Raw genomic sequence first — 19889 nt, forward strand, 5'->3', positions numbered from 1 at the left:
ACACCGAGGGCAAGGTAGAGGAGGTCACCAGACTTGTTTATCACTGGTATTCAGTACGTGACACCGAGGGCAAGGTAGAGGAGGTCACCAGACTTGTTTATCACTGGTATTCAGTACGTGACACCGAGGGCAAGGTACAGGAGGTCACCAGACTTGTTTATCACTGGTATTCAGTACGTGACACCGAGGGCAAGGTACAGGAGGTCACCAGACTTGTTTATCACTGGTATTCAGTACGTGACACCGAGGGCAAGGTACAGGAGGTCACCAGACTTGTTTATCACTGGTATTCAGTACCGGCAAGATAATGATATTAGACACATGTGCAACATCTGGGTGGCTTCACTTGTAGACGTTTCGCCATCCAGTGGCTTTATGGACATAGAGATATGTTCACGTATATAAGTAAAGAGACCCAGAAGTTGCATATTTATGTCTAAATCTAAACGGACCTACGCTCGGTAGCGGAGAGTAGGTGGTGGGGGAAGGAGGCTATAACACACTAGTTAATGGTCCAGATCGGACCGAAATGTCGTGAGTTTTTCTATGTGCGGGTTATTTGTGTATTGTTCCAGTCACAGTATTGTGCCTTTCTGTTCTTTAAAGGAGGTTGTATCAGCTTGGAGACTGCCGGGTTCTCAGAATGGATGTATGACTTAGTGTATGGTAATGGGGGGTGAGTCTGAAATGGGGATTTGGAAATTGGGGAGCGGGAGGTTTGAAGAGGTACTTTTAACCTTTGCTATCCGGAAATGAGGGGAATGGAGATGATGGGTGGGCAATTTAATGGGGTTCATGTGATTTAGTCTGGGATGTAGATTATTTTTAGTTGTATGTTTTGAATGTATTTTGGTGATATGGATAAATACATATAATCAGAATGTCTTATTAAGTATATTTAAATATCGGTCGAGACACAGTAACCTGGGTGTTCTTCAGTTAATACCTGGGTGTTCAGTTTTATATTGGTGAAGTGTTACACCAGAGACCTGGTATGACTTATATTACACTGCTTAAAACACACACACACACACACACACACACACACACACACACACACACACACACACACACACACACACACACACACACACACACACACATTGCTATGATAGTACGTATATAATTTTATTGACTTTTATTTATGTTTGTATTTTTTTATGGTGTGTGTTGTTTATTTTTATTGCTGTCATAGCGCTATGTAAATATCAAAACAACCACTACCTCTTACCTATCTCTCTCCCTCCCCTCCCATCTTCCCTCCCTCCCCTCCCATCTTCCCTCCCTCCCCTCCCATCTTCCCTCCCTCCATCTCTGCCACCCCCATCCTCCTCACTTGGGCTTGTGCCTCTCTTATTGGTCATCAATATTAACGTGTAGTTTTGTTGTGTGTGCAGGGTCTGCCGATCATCCAGGAGCTGACCCACAAGTATGGGCTGCAGGCGGAGCTGGGGGAGGCGACACTGGGGCAGAAGCTGGAGGAGCTGCGGGAACACATCCGAAAAGAGATCCGCAAGGAACTCAAGATCAAGGAAGGTGCAGAAAACCTCCGCAGAGTCACAACAGGTACGACACATCTCCACCTACCTTTGTTGCAAGGGATTACCAGGGTTAGGTTAGGTAAGATTTGTCAGGAAACAGGACACGTGTTTCCTGACGCGGGTCTTAGATGATGACCCGCCACTGGTGCTTTCAGGTTGTTTGTAGGGCAGTCTTGTTGCGTAACTCCCAGACATAGTTTGTTCCTCGGGCAATTATGAGAATTCAAGTTGATAAATGAGACACTTTTCCAACATTTAGGTATCTTTATTCTGGAACGTTTTTCCAACCAGTGGCTTCAGTTCAGTGAAGAGAAAGGTGTAAGATGAGATGCAGTTTCTGGTAATCAGTCCTTCAGTTTGGAATCGACTCCAGGTTGAGGGACTGATTACCTCAAACTCCTCCTCATCTTCCATCTTTGTCTTCAGTTGACTGAAGAAGCCACTGGCTGGAGAAACGTTTCCAGAATAAAGATACCCAAATGTTGCACAAGTGTTTCATTTATCAATTTGTCGGCTTTCTAAACCATTTATTCACAGGAGAGTTAAACTGTCAGTGTTATGATTCTGGACACTTTTGAATCTTACCATGTCCAATTTTAGGGCATTTAGAATTTGAATGTTTGCCAGAGCCAGTTTTACGGCATTTGAAGGCTTCTGATGTTTACCAGTGGTGGTTTTAGGATACCTCTCGCAGATTTACCAGGGCATTTAGCGGCTCAGAATTTGAGATTTGCTTATCCAGATAGGTTAACTGATCAAAGAAGGCATCATTAACGTGTGACTTAGTAGAAAGAATGAGCTGTTGAAGTAAGAGGCGGGTATGATCATGAATTTGAGGAATTCAGAGAAGGAAGGTGGCAAAACTTGTTCAGCAAGAGTCGCGTAGAAGTGAAGCTGGAAGCAATAAGAGCTGTCACATAAGAACAAAAGAGAAATTTAAAAGAAGGAAGAAAATTAAAGATGTTGGAAAGAATAAGACGCTTACCTGCGGTGTCCATAACTAAGCAAGCCAGTAAGACGGTCAGGGCTAGGACCTTGCTCCAGGGGCGTGACCTTGGAAGCCATCAACAGGTAATGTAAGGGGCCGGTTAAAATCGAATCGCCTTGCTGCGGTTATGGATGAAATTGCGTGCTACTTCTTACCTTTGATGGTTTCAAGAGTTTTCGTATGCTCGGAGCCTTGCCCTGTGCCAGGCAGAAGCAACAGTTTGGTCAACCAGGTCGCTTCTGTGGGGCAGAAGATGTAGGAACTTAACCTTTCTACTAGAAGATTAATTCAGGTCCACAGTGTTGACGGAGGTTGTGTGTCAGGACTTGGAGGACCCCATACAATAATTTTCAGAATAAAGTTACAGTGGTGGTTCATGAAAGAAGTGTTGAGTTACAGTGGTGGTTCATGAAGGAAGTGTTGAGTTACAGTGGTGGTTCATGAAGGAAGTGTTGAGTTACAGTGGTTCGTGAAGGAAGTGTTGAGTTACAGTGGTGGTTCGTGAAGGAAGTGTTGAGTTACAGTGGTGGTTCGTGAAGGAAGTGTTGAGTTACAGTGGTGGTTCATGAAGGAAGTGTTGAGTTACAGTGGTGGTTCGTGAAGGAAGTGTTGAGTTACAGTGGTGGTTCATGAAGGAAGTGTTGAGTTACAGTGGTGGTTCATGAAGGAAGTGTTGAGTTACAGTGGTGGTTCGTGAAGGAAGTGTTGAGTTACAGTGGGTGGTTCGTGAAGGAAGTGTTGAGTTACAGTGGTGGTTCGTGAAGGAAGTGTTGAGTTACAGTGGTGGTTCATGAAGGAAGTGTTGAGTTACAGTGGGTGGTTCGTGAAGGAAGTGTTGAGTTACAGTGGTGGTTCATGAAGGAAGTGTTGAGTTACAGTGGTGGTTCATGAAGGAAGTGTTGAGTTACAGTGGGTGGTTCGTGAAGGAAGTGTTGAGTTACAGTGGTGGTTCATGAAGGAAGTGTTGAGTTACAGTGGTGGTTCATGAAGGAAGTGTTGAGTTACAGTGGTGGTTCATGAAGGAAGTGTTGAGTTACAGTGGTGGTTCGTGAAGGAAGTGTTGAGTTACAGTGGTGGTTCATGAAGGAAGTGTTGAGTTACAGTGGTGGTTCATGAAGGAAGTGTTGAGTTACAGTGGTGGTTCATGAAGGAAGTGTTGAGTTACAGTGGTGGTTCATGAAGGAAGTGTTGAGTTACAGTGGTGGTTCATGAAGGAAGTGTTGAGTTACAGTGGTGGTTCATGAAGGAAGTGTTGAGTTACAGTGGGTGGTTCATGAAGGAAGTGTTGAGTTACAGTGGTGGTTCATGAAGGAAGTGTTGAGTTACAGTGGTGGTTCATGAAGGAAGTGTTGAGTTACAGTGGTGGTTCATGAAGGAAGTGTTGAGTTACAGTGGTGGTTCATGAAGGAAGTGTTGAGTTACAGTGGTGGTTGAAGGAAGTGTTAAGTTACAGTGGTAGTTTATGAAAGAAGTGTTAAGGTAGAGTGGTAGTTGAAGGAAGTGTTAAGGTAGAGTGGTAGTTGAAGGAAGTGTTAAGGTAGAGTGGTAGTTGAAGGAAGTGTTAAGGTAGAGTGGTAGTTGAAGGAAGTGTTAAGGTAGAGTGGTGGTTGAAGGAAGTGTTAAGGTAGAGTGGTGGTTGAAGGAAGTGTTAAGGTAGAGTGGTAGTTGAAGGAAGTGTTAAGGTAGAGTGGTAGTTGAAGGAAGTGTTAAGGTAGAGTGGTGGTTGAAGGAAGTGTTAAGGTAGAGTGGTGGTTGAAGGAAGTGTTAAGGTAGAGTGGTAGTTGAAGGAAGTGTTAAGGTAGAGTGGTAGTTGAAGGAAGTGTTAAGGTAGAGTGGTAGTTGAAGGAAGTGTTAAGGTAGAGTGGTGGTTGAAGGAAGTGTTAAGGTAGAGTGGTAGTTGAAGGAAGTGTTAAGGTAGAGTGGTAGTTGAAGGAAGTGTTAAGGTAGAGTGGTGGTTGAAGGAAGTGTTAAGGTAGAGTGGTGGTTGAAGGAAGTGTTAAGGTAGAGTGGTAGTTGAAGGAAGTGTTAAGGTAGAGTGGTAGTTGAAGGAAGTGTTAAGGTAGAGTGGTGGTTGAAGGAAGTGTTAAGGTAGAGTGGTAGTTGAAGGAAGTGTTAAGGTAGAGTGGTAGTTGAAGGAAGTGTTAAGGTAGAGTGGTAGTTGAAGGAAGTGTTAAGGTAGAGTGGTAGTTGAAGGAAGTGTTAAGGTAGAGTGGTGGTTGAAGGAAGTGTTAAGGTAGAGTGGTAGTTGAAGGAAGTGTTAAGGTAGAGTGGTAGTTGAAGGAAGTGTTAAGGTAGAGTGGTAGTTGAAGGAAGTGTTAAGGTAGAGTGGTGGTTGAAGGAAGTGTTAAGGTAGAGTGGTAGTTGAAGGAAGTGTTAAGGTAGAGTGGTAGTTGAAGGAAGTGTTAAGGTAGAGTGGTGGTTGAAGGAAGTGTTAAGGTAGAGTGGTAGTTGAAGGAAGTGTTAAGGTAGAGTGGTAGTTGAAGGAAGTGTTAAGGTAGAGTGGTAGTTGAAGGAAGTGTTAAGGTAGAGTGGTAGTTGAAGGAAGTGTTAAGGTAGAGTGGTAGTTGAAGGAAGTGTTAAGGTAGAGTGGTAGTTGAAGGAAGTGTTAAGGTAGAGTGGTAGTTGAAGGAAGTGTTAAGGTAGAGTGGTGGTTGAAGGAAGTGTTAAGGTAGAGTGGTAGTTGAAGGAAGTGTTAAGGTAGAGTGGTAGTTGAAGGAAGTGTTAAGGTAGAGTGGTAGTTGAAGGAAGTGTTAAGGTAGAGTGGTAGTTGAAGGAAGTGTTAAGGTAGAGTGGTAGTTGAAGGAAGTGTTAAGGTAGAGTGGTAGTTGAAGGAAGTGTTAAGGTAGAGTGGTGGTTGAAGGAAGTGTTAAGGTAGAGTGGTAGTTGAAGGAAGTGTTAAGGTAGAGTGGTGGTTGAAGGAAGTGTTAAGGTAGAGTGGTGGTTGAAGGAAGTGTTAAGGTAGAGTGGTGGTTGAAGGAAGTGTTGAGTTATTTGTGGTTCTTGAAGTTTTAAGGAAGAACAATAAGAGTGTAATAGTAGGTAGGTAGGTCAAAATTGTGGCTAAGAGAAAGTAAGTGAAGAGTGAGAAGGATGGTGTGTTGTGGTGTGTGTGGTGAGTAACACTGTGTGAGGCACATGCTGCCTGCCACTGTGCTCTTGTGGGGAGGCAGGGAGAGCAAGCATTTGATTCCTCCTTCATTGTCTTGGTGTGTGTGAGAGAGAGAGAGAGAGAGAGAGAGAGAGAGAGAGAGAGAGAGAGAGAGAGAGGAGGAGGGGGGGGGAGTGGTAGTGGGAAGGGACAGGCTTGTACACAGCAATTTTCATTCATTCGTTATGTTGTACTAACTCTTTCTTGTCTCGTTACCTTAACGTCTGGCTATTTACCTGTACCTTCCTTGCCTCAATACCCCCCTCATCTCTCTCTCTCTCTCTCTCACTCTCTCTCTCTCTCTCTCTCTCTCTCTCTCTCTCTCTTTCACTCACTCACTCACTCTCTATCTATCTATCTATCTTTTACACAGGGTTTTTCAAGGTTAGGTTAAGGGTTCCTAACTTTATTTATAAGCTAAGAGTTGTTGCCTACATCAGCCCTTTTGAAAGCCTTTTTATTGTTAAGGGATGTACAAATAGGGAAGAGGATGAAGTTGGGGCCATCTGTGGGCCACGATTAGTGAAATATATACAACGAGAATTATATTTCTCTCAGTGTATAAATGCTGAGAGTTTAATTTAATCCGTTTTTGAGGGTTTAAAGTGTTCTTGTCTGGTGGTGAGAAGGTTACGTGCAGTCTTAATGATCCAAGTACAGTAGACAGGCTTTAAATCTCATCAACCATTTACCACCCTAATTTATTATTGCTCTTAGGCTGAAAACATTTCTTAACATTATTACCTCTCATCTGAATTTTTAGTTCTTGTCGTAGCTGCTCTCCCAGTTAGTAACTGGTAGTATCTTGCACGTTGTGATCATATCTTCCCTAGCTCGTTTCTCTTCTAAGGTCGCCAAGTTTGATTCTTAGAGTTTTTCTTCATACCTCCAGGACTATTTTCTTGTACACTTCTTGACTCTTTTTATCTTAATGTCGAGCCTTGAGCAGGTGCTGAAAATACAAGTAAGACAGAGGGGGCTGAGCCAAAGGTGAGCAGAGGGAGGCCGAAGCCCCCTAAATTCTATCAGCCCCCTTATCAAAATAATAATAGCTTTAAGACAAGTCCCCTAGCCCCTTTCCCCTTCCTTCTCTATTATATGTTGTGTAGTGTGCGTTCTCAGGGAGTGTTTAGGATAACATGACGTGTATGTTCGCTGAAGTGACCGCCTTGACATGTGTGTTTACTGAAGTGAATGTCTTGACATGTATGCTGAAGTGATTGGGCGAGTGTATGTGCTGAAGTAACAGTCTTGACGTGTGAGACAAGATACTCATGTTACTGGCGGTGTGAAGGCGGCAGTGGGAGTAAGTGCGGGCGTAGGTGTGGGTGATGCTGCGAGATACAATAAAGTTGGTGATGGAGATGACAATATCATAGTTGGTGGTCGTGATACTGGTAGTGACTGTCATTAAAGCTGCTGCTGGTGGTGGTGATACTGGTAGTGACTGTCATTAGAGCTGCTGCTGGTGGTGGTGATACTGGTAGTGACTGTCATTAGAGCTGCTGCTGGTGGTGGTGATACTGGTAGTGACTGTCATTGGAGCTGCTGCTGGTGGTGGTGATACTGGTAGTGACTGTCATTAGAGCTGCTGCTGGTGGTGGTGATACTGGTAGTGACTGTCATTAGAGCTGGTGCTGGTGGTGGTGATACTGGTAGTGACTGTCATTAGAGCTGGTGCTGGTGGTGGTGATACTGGTAGTGACTGTCATTAGAGCTGCTGCTGGTGGTGGTGATACTGGTAGTGACTGTCATTAGAGCTGCTGCTGGTGCTGGTGATACTGGTAGTGACTGTCATTAGAGCTGCTGCTGGTGGTGGTGATACTGGTAGTGACTGTCATTAGAGCTGCTGCTGGTGGTGATGATACTGGTAGTGACTGTCATTAGAGCTGCTGCTGGTGGTGGTGATACTGATAGTGACTGTCATTAGAGCTGCTGCTGGTGGTGGTGATACTGGTAGTGACTGTCATTAGAGCTGGTGCTGGTGGTGGTGATACTGGTAGTGACTGTCATTAGAGCTGGTGCTGGTGGTGGTGATACTGGTAGTGACTGTCATTAGAGCTGCTGCTGGTGGTGGCGGTGATGGTGGTGGCGGAGGCATGTCTTCAGAGCTACTACTGCTGGTATTAATAGCGACAGTTTTTAGAGGTGGTGGTAGTGGTATATATTTCTTAACGAAGTGGGTAAATCAGCACTGTACTCTTACACTCTTCTATATGACATTTGTAGTAGTAGTATCAGCAGCAGCTGCAGCAGTGTAGTAGCAGTAGTAGTAGTAGTATAGTAGTAGTAGCAGTTTAATACTAGTTATACTGAGAATAGTCTTGACAGTACGGAATAGCTCGGTGAAGCTACCACGGGAATCATGTGGTCTACCTGGATGGTGTTCCGGGGGTCAACGCCCCCGTGGCCAGTCCTTGACCATGCCACATGAAGAAAAAAATTGAAATAATTTGATAGATAACTCAGGAATTTATTTCAGGAGATAACACCATAGGTGGATTTGTTGTTGCATTGCTGTAACGGGTGTGTAGGGGGGGGGGAGGGTTGAGATAACAGCCGTGTTATAAATGTAAGAGCAGTGGCGACAGCCCAGCATGGTGGTGTGGTTAAGCAGCAGCAGGTGGTGTGGTTGTGGTCCTTGGGGTGGTGGTGGTGCATAACGGGGTGGTGGTTAAGCCGGACACTTCACTGTATGTCATTAATAGCAGTGCTTATGGCTGAGTACCACCACAGTAATAGTAATAGTAGTACCAGTAGTAGTAGATGTTGTAGCGGCAGTAATATTAGGATAAGTAGAGGCATCATCACTTGTAATAATAATAATAATAACAGCCAGAGAGGCACTACCGTCCTGTCATGTGAGTGAAACTAAATCTCTTTACAGACTTGAGTATATTGCTAATGTTGTGTCATCAACGCGCAGGATGACAGGTTAACATTACAAACTTTTGCTTAGATATTCACGATACACTTACCCTGATTTTCCTCTGTGCTTCTTAATACATTGTATTCCTTCCGTGTTTCCTTTCCAGTTTATGAGTCGTGGTCTGAGACCGACTTGATGTTGATCACAAATATGTGATACAAGTGTTAGATTGCGTTCACAAGCAAACACATGTGACACTAGTGTGTAAACCAGCGTCCTTTTGTAAGTGACACAAGTTTTAGACAGTTTTCACAGGTATTTAACACCGGTATAAGCCAGCGTCCTCGTGTGACACAAGTGTTAGACTGTGTTCACAAGTATTTAATACCAGTGTAAGCCAGCATCCTCTTGTAAGTGACACAGATGTTCAGTGTATTTATTCAGAAAACTCGCAACAAGACGATGTTGTGTTTATTGAGTGGACAGATGTACCGTAGCCATCATAGGAGAGTGGTAGAACGCAGGCTGTGTTCTTCATTAGTGGTTGTGGGGATTATCTTCCCCAAGGTTCGGTCTTAGACCAGACTTCCTAGCTTGGAAATGAATTAAAAACTTGAGTACTATTGAGAAACACACAGGAAAGTAAATGCATGTGTATTTTGAATGTAAATAGATGGCTGTAAAATTGACCTGTCATTTTACGAGTTGGTGATATGACAAGTGACTGTCAAGACAGGGATCACTTTTGTCATATTAAGAGAAAGCTTTGTAATGAATGAAACACAGTACAATACTTGGTTATCTTCACTGGAGAAACATCCCGCTTGTTCAGTAAAGATCCCCAAATGTTTCACATGTGTCTTGTTCATCAACTTGTCAGTATTTTATACAATCTGTGGAGAAATTACTTCATCAGGAATATGATAAAGATATGTAATCGACCGAATGATTACTGACATCTTTTATGTGTGTGAAGAGCCAGTTAAGTTTGTAAGGTTAAATTTAAGAGTGCTGCTGCCGGTGACGTTATGTATATATGCGCGTCAAGTGGCAAATTTGAGGTAATACTTAGTCTTACTTTTTAGCGGTTTCTGTGAGCTTTTTCTCCTCCAGATGTTACTGTGTGTGTGTTTGTGTGTACTCACCTCTTCTTGGCAACTTTATGACTGAAGAAGTACTTCCTAACATCTCTGTGACTCGTCTGCGTTTTCAACTACCAGTTGTGACCTCTTGTTTCTGTGTCACATCTCTGAAACCTTCTGTCCCTGTCCACCTTGTCAATTCCTCTCAGTATTTAAAATGTCGTTATCATGTCCCCTCTATCTCTCCTCTCCTCCAGTGTCGTTAGGTTGATTTCCCTTAACCTCTCCTCATAAGACATGCCCCTTAGTTTATTTTGTGTGTGTGTGTGTGTGTGTGTGTGTGTGTGTGTGTGTGTGTGTGTGTGTGTGTGTGTGTGTGTGTGTGTGTGTGTACTCACTATTTGTGGTTGCAGGGGGTCGAGTAGTTATAGCTCCTGGCCCTGTGTGTGTTTCACCAGTTTATTTCCAGTTGTCCCCATCTCCTGAACTACTTTGATTGACATAACTGAGTTCTCACCTTTTGGTCTTATAGTTTCTGTTGAAGGTGTACCATGAGTGTGCCTTGGTGTGTGTGTAGGGGGGGGGGGGTTTGGAGGGATGCACTTTGTAGTGGCAGTGTTTGCGTGTGACTGTTTTTAAGTTGGTGAATGTGCGTGCTAGCAGGCGTGCGTGTTGTCTGCTGCTTGTGTATGTCTGGGTGAACTGCAACTTTTTACCCCGTCTCTACTGCCTTCTTCACTTCCTATCTCCTTCCCACCTTCTCCCTTCATTACTGTATCCCAGCCCTTATACTCCTTCTCACTTCCTCTCTTCATTACTGTATCCCAGCCCTTATACTCCTTCTCACTTCCTCTCTTCATTACTGTATCCCAGCCCTTATACTCCTTCCCACTTCCTCTCTTCATTACTGTATCCCAGCCCTTATACTCCTTCCCACTTCCTCTCTTCATTACTGTATCCCAGCCCTTATACTCCTTCCCACCTCTCTTCATTACTGTATCCCAGCCCTTATACTCCTTCCCACTTCCTCTCTTCATTACTGTATCCCAGCCCTTATACTCCTTCCCACTTCCTCTCTTCATTACTGTATCCCAGCCCTTATACTCCTTCTCACTTCCTCTCTTCATTACTGTATCCCAGCCCTTATACTTCTTCCCACTTCCTCTCTTCATTACTGTATCCCAGCCCTTATACTCCTTCCCACTTCCTCTCTTCATTACTGTATCCCAGCCCTTATACTCCTTCCCACCTCTCTTCATTACTGTATCCCAGCCCTTATACTCCTTCCCACTTCCTCTCTTCATTACTGTATCCCAGCCCTTATACTCCTTCCCACTTCCTCTCTTCATTACTGTATCCCAGCCCTTATACTCCTTCCCACCTCTCTTCATTACTGTATCCCAGCCCTTATACTCCTTCCCACTTCCTCTCTTCATTACTGTATCCCAGCCCTTATACTCCTCACTTCCTCTCTTCATTACTGTATCCCAGCCCTTATACTCCTCACTTCCTCTCTTCATTACTGTATCCCAGCCCTTATACTCCTTCCCACTTCCTCTCTTCATTACTGTATCCCAGCCCTTATACTCCTTCCCACTTCCTCTCTTCATTACTGTATCCCAGCCCTTATACTCCTTCCCACCTCTCTTCATTACTGTATCCCAGCCCTTATACTCCTTCCCACTTCCTCTCTTCATTACTGTATCCCGGCCCTTATACTCCTTCCCACTTCCTCTTTTCATTACTGTGTCCCGGCCCTTATACTCCTTCCCACCTCTCTTCCTCTATTCCTGTACCCCAGCCCTTATGCTCTTTATCTCCTTCTCTTTCCTTTGCCTTCTCTCCCTCTCCCACTTAACGTTCTCCACCAGATAAGCTATGTAGGTTTAGTTTACACGACCCGCACATAGGAGAGAGAAGCTTACGACAACATTCCGGTTAGACTTGGACTGGGCCCTGTGTGCGGGTTATTTGTGTATTGTTCCAGTTACGGTATTGTGCCGTTTTGTTCTTAAGGTTTAGTTTACGTGGGGACGATTTCTGGGGTTAGTGTCTGCGCGGCCAGGTCCCAGACCAGGCAAGCACCAGTCAAGCCTGGCCTTGGGCCGGGCTAAGGGAGTAAGGAAAAACCTCGAAACTCATCAAAGGTATAGCAAATGTATATTAACGTCGACCAAATTGAACAAAAATGATGTATAAAACATGACTAATATACTGACGTTCACATTAAGAATAACATAGAAGAATGATACGAGAGAGTTGTAGTTTAGAGAGCAGTTACCGAGCACCATAAAAATGAGAGCACACAGTAGCTTTTATAACGGATGAGTAGTTTTAAATGGAATACTACGAGAGGAGAGAATAGTATTGTGGTTAAAGAATAAAAGGTACAGTATTGTAACTGGTATAATACACACACAACTCGTACATGGGAGAGACTTGTGACGACGTTTCGGTCCGACTTAGATCATTAAATAGTTACATACACACTTGTGTGACTAGTTAATGGTCCAAGTCGGACCAAAACATCGTCAGAAGTTCTCCCATGTGCTGATTATTTGTGTAGTGTGTAGTATTGTGGTTGTTTTTAAAGTGTCATGACTGGCCTGGCATATTCTATTTTGAGCGCCCTCAGAATACACTTCGTCAGTGGCTTGACCTTGTTATGTGCTCAGTGCACAGTGTGCTCTAAACATTAAGTCGTCTGCCATTAATATTCCCAGATCCACAGCGTTTTTATGAAAAGCTGCGTGTGCATCTTATTTCCTGTGCACCAGCTCTTGCTTCTCCTGTCATCACAACAGTGGCAATATGGCGCATCTTGTATATCACCTTTGATTGTTTAATGAAACCTTTTGATACGTTATTAATCTATATATCAGTCTTTTGCGGAGACATTTTTTGTGTTTATTGTGGTATCGTCGTCGCATGACGAAGTTGTCGTTGTTTACAAATTACCCGACACTTTGGAGGAGACTTACCACGATGATTTTGCCTTTCTTAGATTAATGTTAGGTTAATACTGGGCGAGAAGGGCAGAGAAGACAGGTCAAGAGGCGGGAGGGAGAAGATGGGTTTGGTAGTAGTAGTAGTAGTAGTAGTAGTAGTAGTAGTAGTAGTAGTAGTAGTAGTAGTAGTAGTAGTAATGGAATTAGCAGCAACAGTAAGTTATTGTGACATTCTTCTGTTGTTTGTTTCTTCTGCTGTAAGGATGAGAGAAAGAGTGAAGGTGCTGGGACAATGCCTTGCAAAACTGTAACTTATTGAAGTCTCGCTGAATTTTGAATCTTGTTCATTATCACACTTGTGATCATCCCTCTGTTGTTCGTGTCGTTCCGTATTACTGGACTAACACTGCTTAGTTACGGTTGACTTCAAATTTCGTGTGTGGAAACTTGTCTTGTTATTCTTCCAGTTCTTGTTGTCCAGTGGTCAAGCTGTAAGAGCAATTATCTTTCTCCAAAGGCATGTTAATCTATATTGCCACTTGCATCTTTCCATAAAACTGTTAGGCTGACTAATGCCCAGTTTTTATCATCGTTGTACAGGCTCTTTTTTGTGTGGAGTGAGACTGTAGGTTTAAAAGTCCTTAGGCGCTCGCTCGAATGTAAATTCCTCTACAGTACAGTGAGCACCCGTGCTTTCTCAGCAGTATTGAGATCCTTGGTGCTCAGTAAATGTTAATTCTTCTACAGTACACTGTTATGCACATACATAAATTATATCACTTAATGATCAGAAATCAAGTTATGTAAATGCCTGTTCCTGTTTATGTACTTGTACTTGTGTATATATACTTAGATGTATGTGTACGTGTTTGTTACCTGGGTATTGCCATGATATGTTGCCAGGGTGTGTCGTCATGGTGTGTTGCCAGTTTGTGTTGTCATGGTGTGTTGCCAGGATGTTGCAATGATGTATTGTCATGACATGTTGCCACTCCCTCCAGGATTTTCCAGGTGTAAATTATGATGTATCTTTCTCACTTTCCAAGGAATTCAGCTGAAGGGACCTCAAGCGTGTATACGAGCTGTGAAAGTTCTCTGTACGGTTTAAGCTCAACAGTCTCGCCCGCCTTGAAGGTGGTCGTCAGTATACAACAGTATTCCAGAAAGAACAAAAAGGCACAATACCGTTACCTGGTTACCTGGAGGTTATTCCGGGGATCAACGCCCCCGCGGCCCAGTTCATGACCAGGCCTCCTAGTGGATCAGGGCCTGATCAACCGTGACTGGAACAGTACACAGATAACTCGCACATAGGCGAGATGCTTATCACGACGTTTCGGTTCGTCTTGGACCATTTACAACCAACATTGATTACTAATGACCACTTTTTCCTAGTATTCTGACAAGCAGCAGCTCTGCAAACAAGTCACAGAGTGTGACATTTACAAGTCACACACTGTGACTTGTTTGCAGAGCTACTGCTTGTCAGAATACTAGGGAAAAGTGATCAGTAGTAAACAGTGTTGGTGGTAATAAGAACATAAGAACGAAGGAACACTGCAGAAGGCCTACTGACCCATGCGAGGCAGGTCCAAGTCTCCTACCGGCTTAAGCCAATGCACCCAACCTAGTCAGGTCAGGTCACATTGACTTTAGGGAGGAACACGGCAACCGACCTGGTAGCACAAGCTATCAGGTCCAACTCACACCCACCCACATCCACTCATGTATTTATCCAACCTATTTTTAAAGCTACACAACGTTCTGGCCTCTATAACTGTACTCGGGAGTTTGTTCCACTCATCCACAACTCTATTACCAAACCAGTACTTTCCTATATCCTTCCTGAATCTGAATTTTTCCAACTTAAAACCATTGCTGCGAGTCCTGTCTAGGCTAGATATTTTCAGCACACTATTTGCATCCCCTTTATTTATTCCTGTCTTCCATTTATACACCTCAATCATATCCCCCCTAATTCTACGTCTTTCTAGAGAGAGCTCTACTGACGTTCATTCAAATACAGTATTTGGAATTGGAGCAGATATATTTGTTGCTACAGTGTGACCTGTAAATGGTCCAAGTCTTACTGAAACGTCATTATGAGCTTCTCTCTCTCTCTCATGTGCGGGTTATTTGTGTGTTGTTGTATTCCAGACTGGAGAAAGCAAGTGACTTGAGAATACCATCACTGGCTCAGCATCTCTTGTCTTGAAAGAAAAAAGAAAATCGGGCAAGCACCTTTAAAGGTCCCCTCTCAGTGATATATAATTATCTTCATGGTCGAAAAAGTCAGCAATAATTTTAAGCTATAACGAATTGCTAGAGAATGCGGCCTCTTACGCTACACGTAACAAGCAGTGGTGGTGAACAACTAGCCTCGTGTCTCTCACAAACAAGCAGCAGCAATAAAATACACTGAGGGGTCAGCAGCGTCAACAACGACTGAAGTAATGCCACCACCACACCTCAGGGACATACAGGACAAGCACAGGAGAGGAGGGAGGGCAAAGAAGGGAGAGAAGAAAGAGAGGATTTCTCAAACTACTACTTGTACTGAAAGACTAGCACTAATTTAGCGTTTTTCCGGGAAGAAGAATGAGAGAGAGAGAGAGAGAGAGAGAGAGAGAGAGAGAGAGAGAGAGAGAGAGAGAGTGGGCCATTGCTAAATGGGAAGTGGACACTAAAAGAAAGCTAGCATCAGGTAGGGTAGGCTCCAAAACCTGGTGGTCCATGGTCAAGGACAGACAAGGTTATCTGCCTGATGAGCTCATTCCACCTCTAAATCGACAGGATGGGACCACCTCTACTAGTAGTCAAGAGAAGGCGGACCTCTTTGCTGAACACTTCGCTACCAAAATGCAAGTTCCTGATCCAGCAAGGGACCCTCCTTGGCTAGCTGCAAGAAATGTGTCAAAACTGTCAGTGGTGACAATAAGGCAGGAGGAGGTGCATCTCCTTCTTAAATCGCTTGACCAAGAAAAGGCTGTGGGCCCAGACAAGTTGAGCCCAAGAGTGTTGAGAAGATGTACAGACCAGCTAGCAGCACCTCTAACTCGCATCTTTCAGCACTGCCTAGTACAGTGTAAATGACCCTCTCTATGGAAAGAGGCAAATGTAGTCCCTGTTCACAAAAAGAAGAGCAGAGCAGAAATCAGCAACTACAGACCAGTGTCACTCCTGTCAATCACTGGTAAGATCCTTGAGACAATAATCTCAAGACAAATGACAGAGTTTTTTGACTACCACTCACTACTTTGTGATCGTCAATATGGCTTCAGGAAAGGTTACTCTGCTGCTGATCTGTTGTTAAACCTCTCCACTAAGTGGCACCAGTCACTGGATGAATCCAAAGTCAGCTGTGTGGTAGCACTGGACATTGCTGGCGCTTTCGACCGGGTGTGGCACCAGGGCCTCTTAGCAAAACTTCAAGCACTGGGAATTGCAGGCTCTATGCTATGTCTCCTCAGTGATTACCTTCATGGTAGATCTCTAAGTGTAGTTCTCAATGGAACGGAATCAGCAAGACATCCTATTGGGGCAAGTGTTCCACAAGGAAGCGTGCTGGGTCCATTGTTATGGAATGTCTACTTCAACGACCTTCTTCATCTCATCCCAGAATCACATGCATATGCAGACGACTGTACACTGACATTCACTTATCCAAGAGAAGAAATGCCAGCTGCTCTAAGCTACATCAATCACCAGCTGAGAGCTATATCAGCTTGGGGAAATAGATGGCAAGTAACATTTGCACCTGAGAAAATGCAAATGATGATCGTCTCTAGGCACCATGATGGTAATGCTGGTGCAGTAGTAAGGATGAATGGGAGGGTGTTGGCACCTGGAGAAGAAGTTGATATCCTTGGGGTGAAATTTGACTCCAAACTAACCATGAAGAACCATGTTGTAAATCTTGCAAACAAGGCAGCCAGGAAGCTTACAGCACTTCGCCGTATCTCGCATCTGCTTGACAGTAGGGGTTGCAAGATCCTGTACGAGGCGCAAGTACGCTCACACCTTGAGTATGCTCCACTTTCTTGGTTTGCCTGCCTCCCCTCTCATCTGCGACTGCTTGACAGAGTAGAGAACAGAGCAAGACGTCTCATCTCTCGCCTGGACCCATCCTGGATAGATCCGTCATTTCAGCAGAGCCTTCAACATAGGAGGGATGTGGGTGGCCTTACTGTTATGTACAAGGCCAATATTGTCAAAATACCACACTTGGATCCACTTCGAGGACAGCGTGAAACAAGCTTTTATGCCACAAGACGGGCAGAAAGCAGCAACTTCACTCTGGCTGTACCCTTCTCCAGAACATCACTCCATCTGAGATCATACATACCCAGGATGACTCGAGTATGGAACACATTCGTACAGCATAATGATGTCAACGAGATAAAGTCAGTTGATCAAATGAAAATGCTGGCCCACAGATGGCTCCAACTTCATCCTGTTCCCTACTTGTATGTCTCTTAACAATAAAAATGCTTTCAAATGAGCTGATGTAGGTAACAGCTCTTAGCTTGCCAATAAAGTTAGGAATCCTTAACCTGTAAATAGCTTGTCAATAAAGCTAGGGATCCTTAACCTTGTCAAACCCTGTGTAAAAAAAAAAAAAAAAAAAAAAGAGAGAGAGAATGAGTGAGTGAGTGAGGGTGGGAAGAGGCAAGGTAAAGGAAAGGGTCGGCAATATTCTAGTGTTGAGAGTATAAGTATCGGAGTATTATCATTGGCTTGATATCTCTTGTTTTCGGATATAATGATCCTCACGTCTCTCTGACCAAAGGCGATAATATAACCATTCAATTACATTTAGTAGCCTGATCGAGACTGTCTGTCTTTACTTGTCGGCGTTCATAGGTTCGAAACTAGAGTTTCTCAATGTACGTTTTTTATGACCATCATGGTCCTGCAGCCGTGGCCAGAACTCACAGTCCTCCCTCTGTTTTGAAGAGTCTTCCCAATTAGGTTATGTTGATTACAGTTGAGATAAAAACATTGTGATCCTTGAAGGTAAGACTTGATAAGGTTACCCCCAAGACTCGTACATTCTTCCTCCATTTTATTGATTGGTTGGGTCTTTATTCCAGTTTTTATTTCTTAATGTGTTTAATAGCGGAAAAGATTGTTTTCTTGTATATTCAGTGGCACAGTTTTTTATAATAGCTTCAGAGTTTAATGACTGTTTTCTAGAAGAGTTTATCAGTGTTGTGGTGAGGTTTTTTCAAACTAGAATGTTCCTGTGTTTATGTTTGTGTGGCAGTCTGCTTATATTTGCTGAGTTTTATCTTGCAGTTACCTAACAGTTGACTGAGTGTTCCCTGGCAGAGTTACCTAACAATTGACTGAGTGTTCCCTGGCAGAGTTACCTAACAGTTGACTGAGTGTTCCCTGGCAGAGTTACCTAACAATTGACTGAGTGTTCCCTGGCAGAGTTACCTAACAGTTGACTGAGTGTTCCCTGGCAGAGTTTGTGTACAAAACACACACGTTGCTGAACGTTTCTTGTCACTGCTATCTGTTGTACGTCATTTAAATGCAGAGTTTGTTTATGTTTGGTAATTGTTTTGTTGACGTTACAGACCGTCGTGCCCTACAAGACGTGAGTCACATGGTGAAGGAGGCCAACTCTAAGCTCTCTGCCCTCCAGCAGGAGCTGCAGGAGCTTGACTCTCAGATCCTCCTCACCCAGGGCCAGGGCGGCGCCTCCCTCGACTCCTCCTTCAGTAATAATTTAGGTAAGTCAGTCAAAAGTTGTTTCAGGTCACTTGAAGGTAAGTTACCTCAGGTCATGTGGAAATAATACTTGACTTGATGTAAGTCATTTTCTGACGATGTAAAACAGACGAAACTCTGAGACTTGATGGTTCCGCTTCAATGTTGGTGCTGAAAATGGTATATAATACTGACAAGTTGTAGCATAAGACGCATGTGCAACAGTTGGGTATCTTTGTTGTTGATTTAAGTAGTAGGCTTCTTCAGTCAAATATAGATGCAGCAGGCGTGGTAGTGAAGTAAAGATATAATCAGTGCATCAACCTTGGAGAAATAGTTTTTGTAGTGGTCAGTCCCTCAGCCTGGATAAATAGGTTTGAGGTGGTCAGTCCCTCAGCCTGGATAAATAGGTTTGAGGTGGTCAGTCCCTCAGCCTGGAGAAATAGGTTTGAGGTGGTCAGTCCCTCAGCCTGGAGAAATAGGTTTGAGGTGGTCAGTCCCTCAGCTTGGAGAAATAGGTTTGAGGTGGTCAGTCCCTCAGCCTGGAGAAATAGGTTTGAGGTGGTCAGTCCCTCAGCCTGGAGAAATAGGTTTGAGGTGGTCAGTCCCTCAGCCTGGATAAATAGGTTTGAGGTGGTCAGTCCCTCAACCTGGATAAATAGGTTTGAGGTGGTCAGTCCCTCAGCCTGGATAAATAGGTTTGAGGTGGTCAGTCCCTCAACCTGGATAAATAGGTTTGAGGTGGTCAGTCCCTCAACCTGGATAAATAGTTTTTGTGGTCAGTCCCTCAGCCTGGATAAATAGGTTTGAGGTGGTCAGTCCCTCAACCTGGATAAATAGGTTTGAGGTGGTCAGTCCCTCAGCCTGGATAAATAGATTTGAGGTGGTCAGTCCCTCAACCTGGATAAATAGGTTTGAGGTGGTCAGTCCCTCAGCCTGGATAAATAGGTTTGAGGTGGTCAGTCCCTCAACCTGGATAAATAGGTTTGAGGTGGTCAGTCCCTCAGCCTGGATAAATAGGTTTGAGATGGTCAGTCCCTCAGCCTGGATAAATAGGTTTGAGGTGGTCAGTCCCTCAACCTGGATAAATAGGTTTGAGGTGGTCAGTCCCTCAGCCTGGACAAATAGGTTTGAGGTGGTCAGTCCCTCAACCTGGATAAATAGGTTTGAGGTGGTCAGTCCCTTAGCCTGGATAAATAGGTTTGAGGTGGTCAGTCCCTCAACCTGGATAAATAGGTTTGAGGTGGTCAGTCCCTCAGCCTGGATAAATAGGTTTGAGGTGGTCAGTCCCTCAGCCTGGATAAATAGGTTTGAGGTGGTCAGTCCCTCAGCCTGGATAAATAGTTTTTGTGGTCAGTCCCTCAGCCTGGATAAATAGGTTTGAGGTGGTCAGTCCCTCAGCCTGGATAAATAGGTTTGAGGTGGTCAGTCCCTCAGCCTGGATAAATAGGTTTGAGGTGGTCAGTCCCTCAGCCTGGATAAATAGGTTTGAGGTGGTCAGTCCCTCAGCCTGGATAAATAGGTTTGAGGTGGTCAGTCCCTCAGCCTGGATAAATAGTTTTTGTGGTCAGTCCCTCAGCCTGGATAAATAGTTT

The 19889-nt window shown here is 44.1% G+C and overlaps 1 protein-coding gene across 7 annotated transcripts in view; it reads left to right on the plus strand.

Annotated features, from left to right (window-relative positions):
• Pkn (serine/threonine-protein kinase N) overlaps positions 1-19889 on the plus strand; it is a 792491-nt gene that overhangs the window by 245715 nt on the left and 526887 nt on the right. For all 7 annotated transcript variants that reach the window (XM_070103966.1, XM_070103967.1, XM_053790731.2 and 4 more), the window contains 2 exons: positions 1398-1566; positions 18162-18317. In XM_070103966.1, coding sequence (XP_069960067.1) covers positions 1398-1566; positions 18162-18317 — 325 coding nt within the window. The remainder of the gene's footprint in view (positions 1-1397; positions 1567-18161; positions 18318-19889) is intronic.

This window comes from Cherax quadricarinatus, chromosome 88 (genome assembly GCF_038502225.1).
Source record: "Cherax quadricarinatus isolate ZL_2023a chromosome 88, ASM3850222v1, whole genome shotgun sequence".
In the NCBI taxonomy this organism is placed as follows: Eukaryota; Metazoa; Arthropoda; class Malacostraca; order Decapoda; family Parastacidae; genus Cherax; species Cherax quadricarinatus.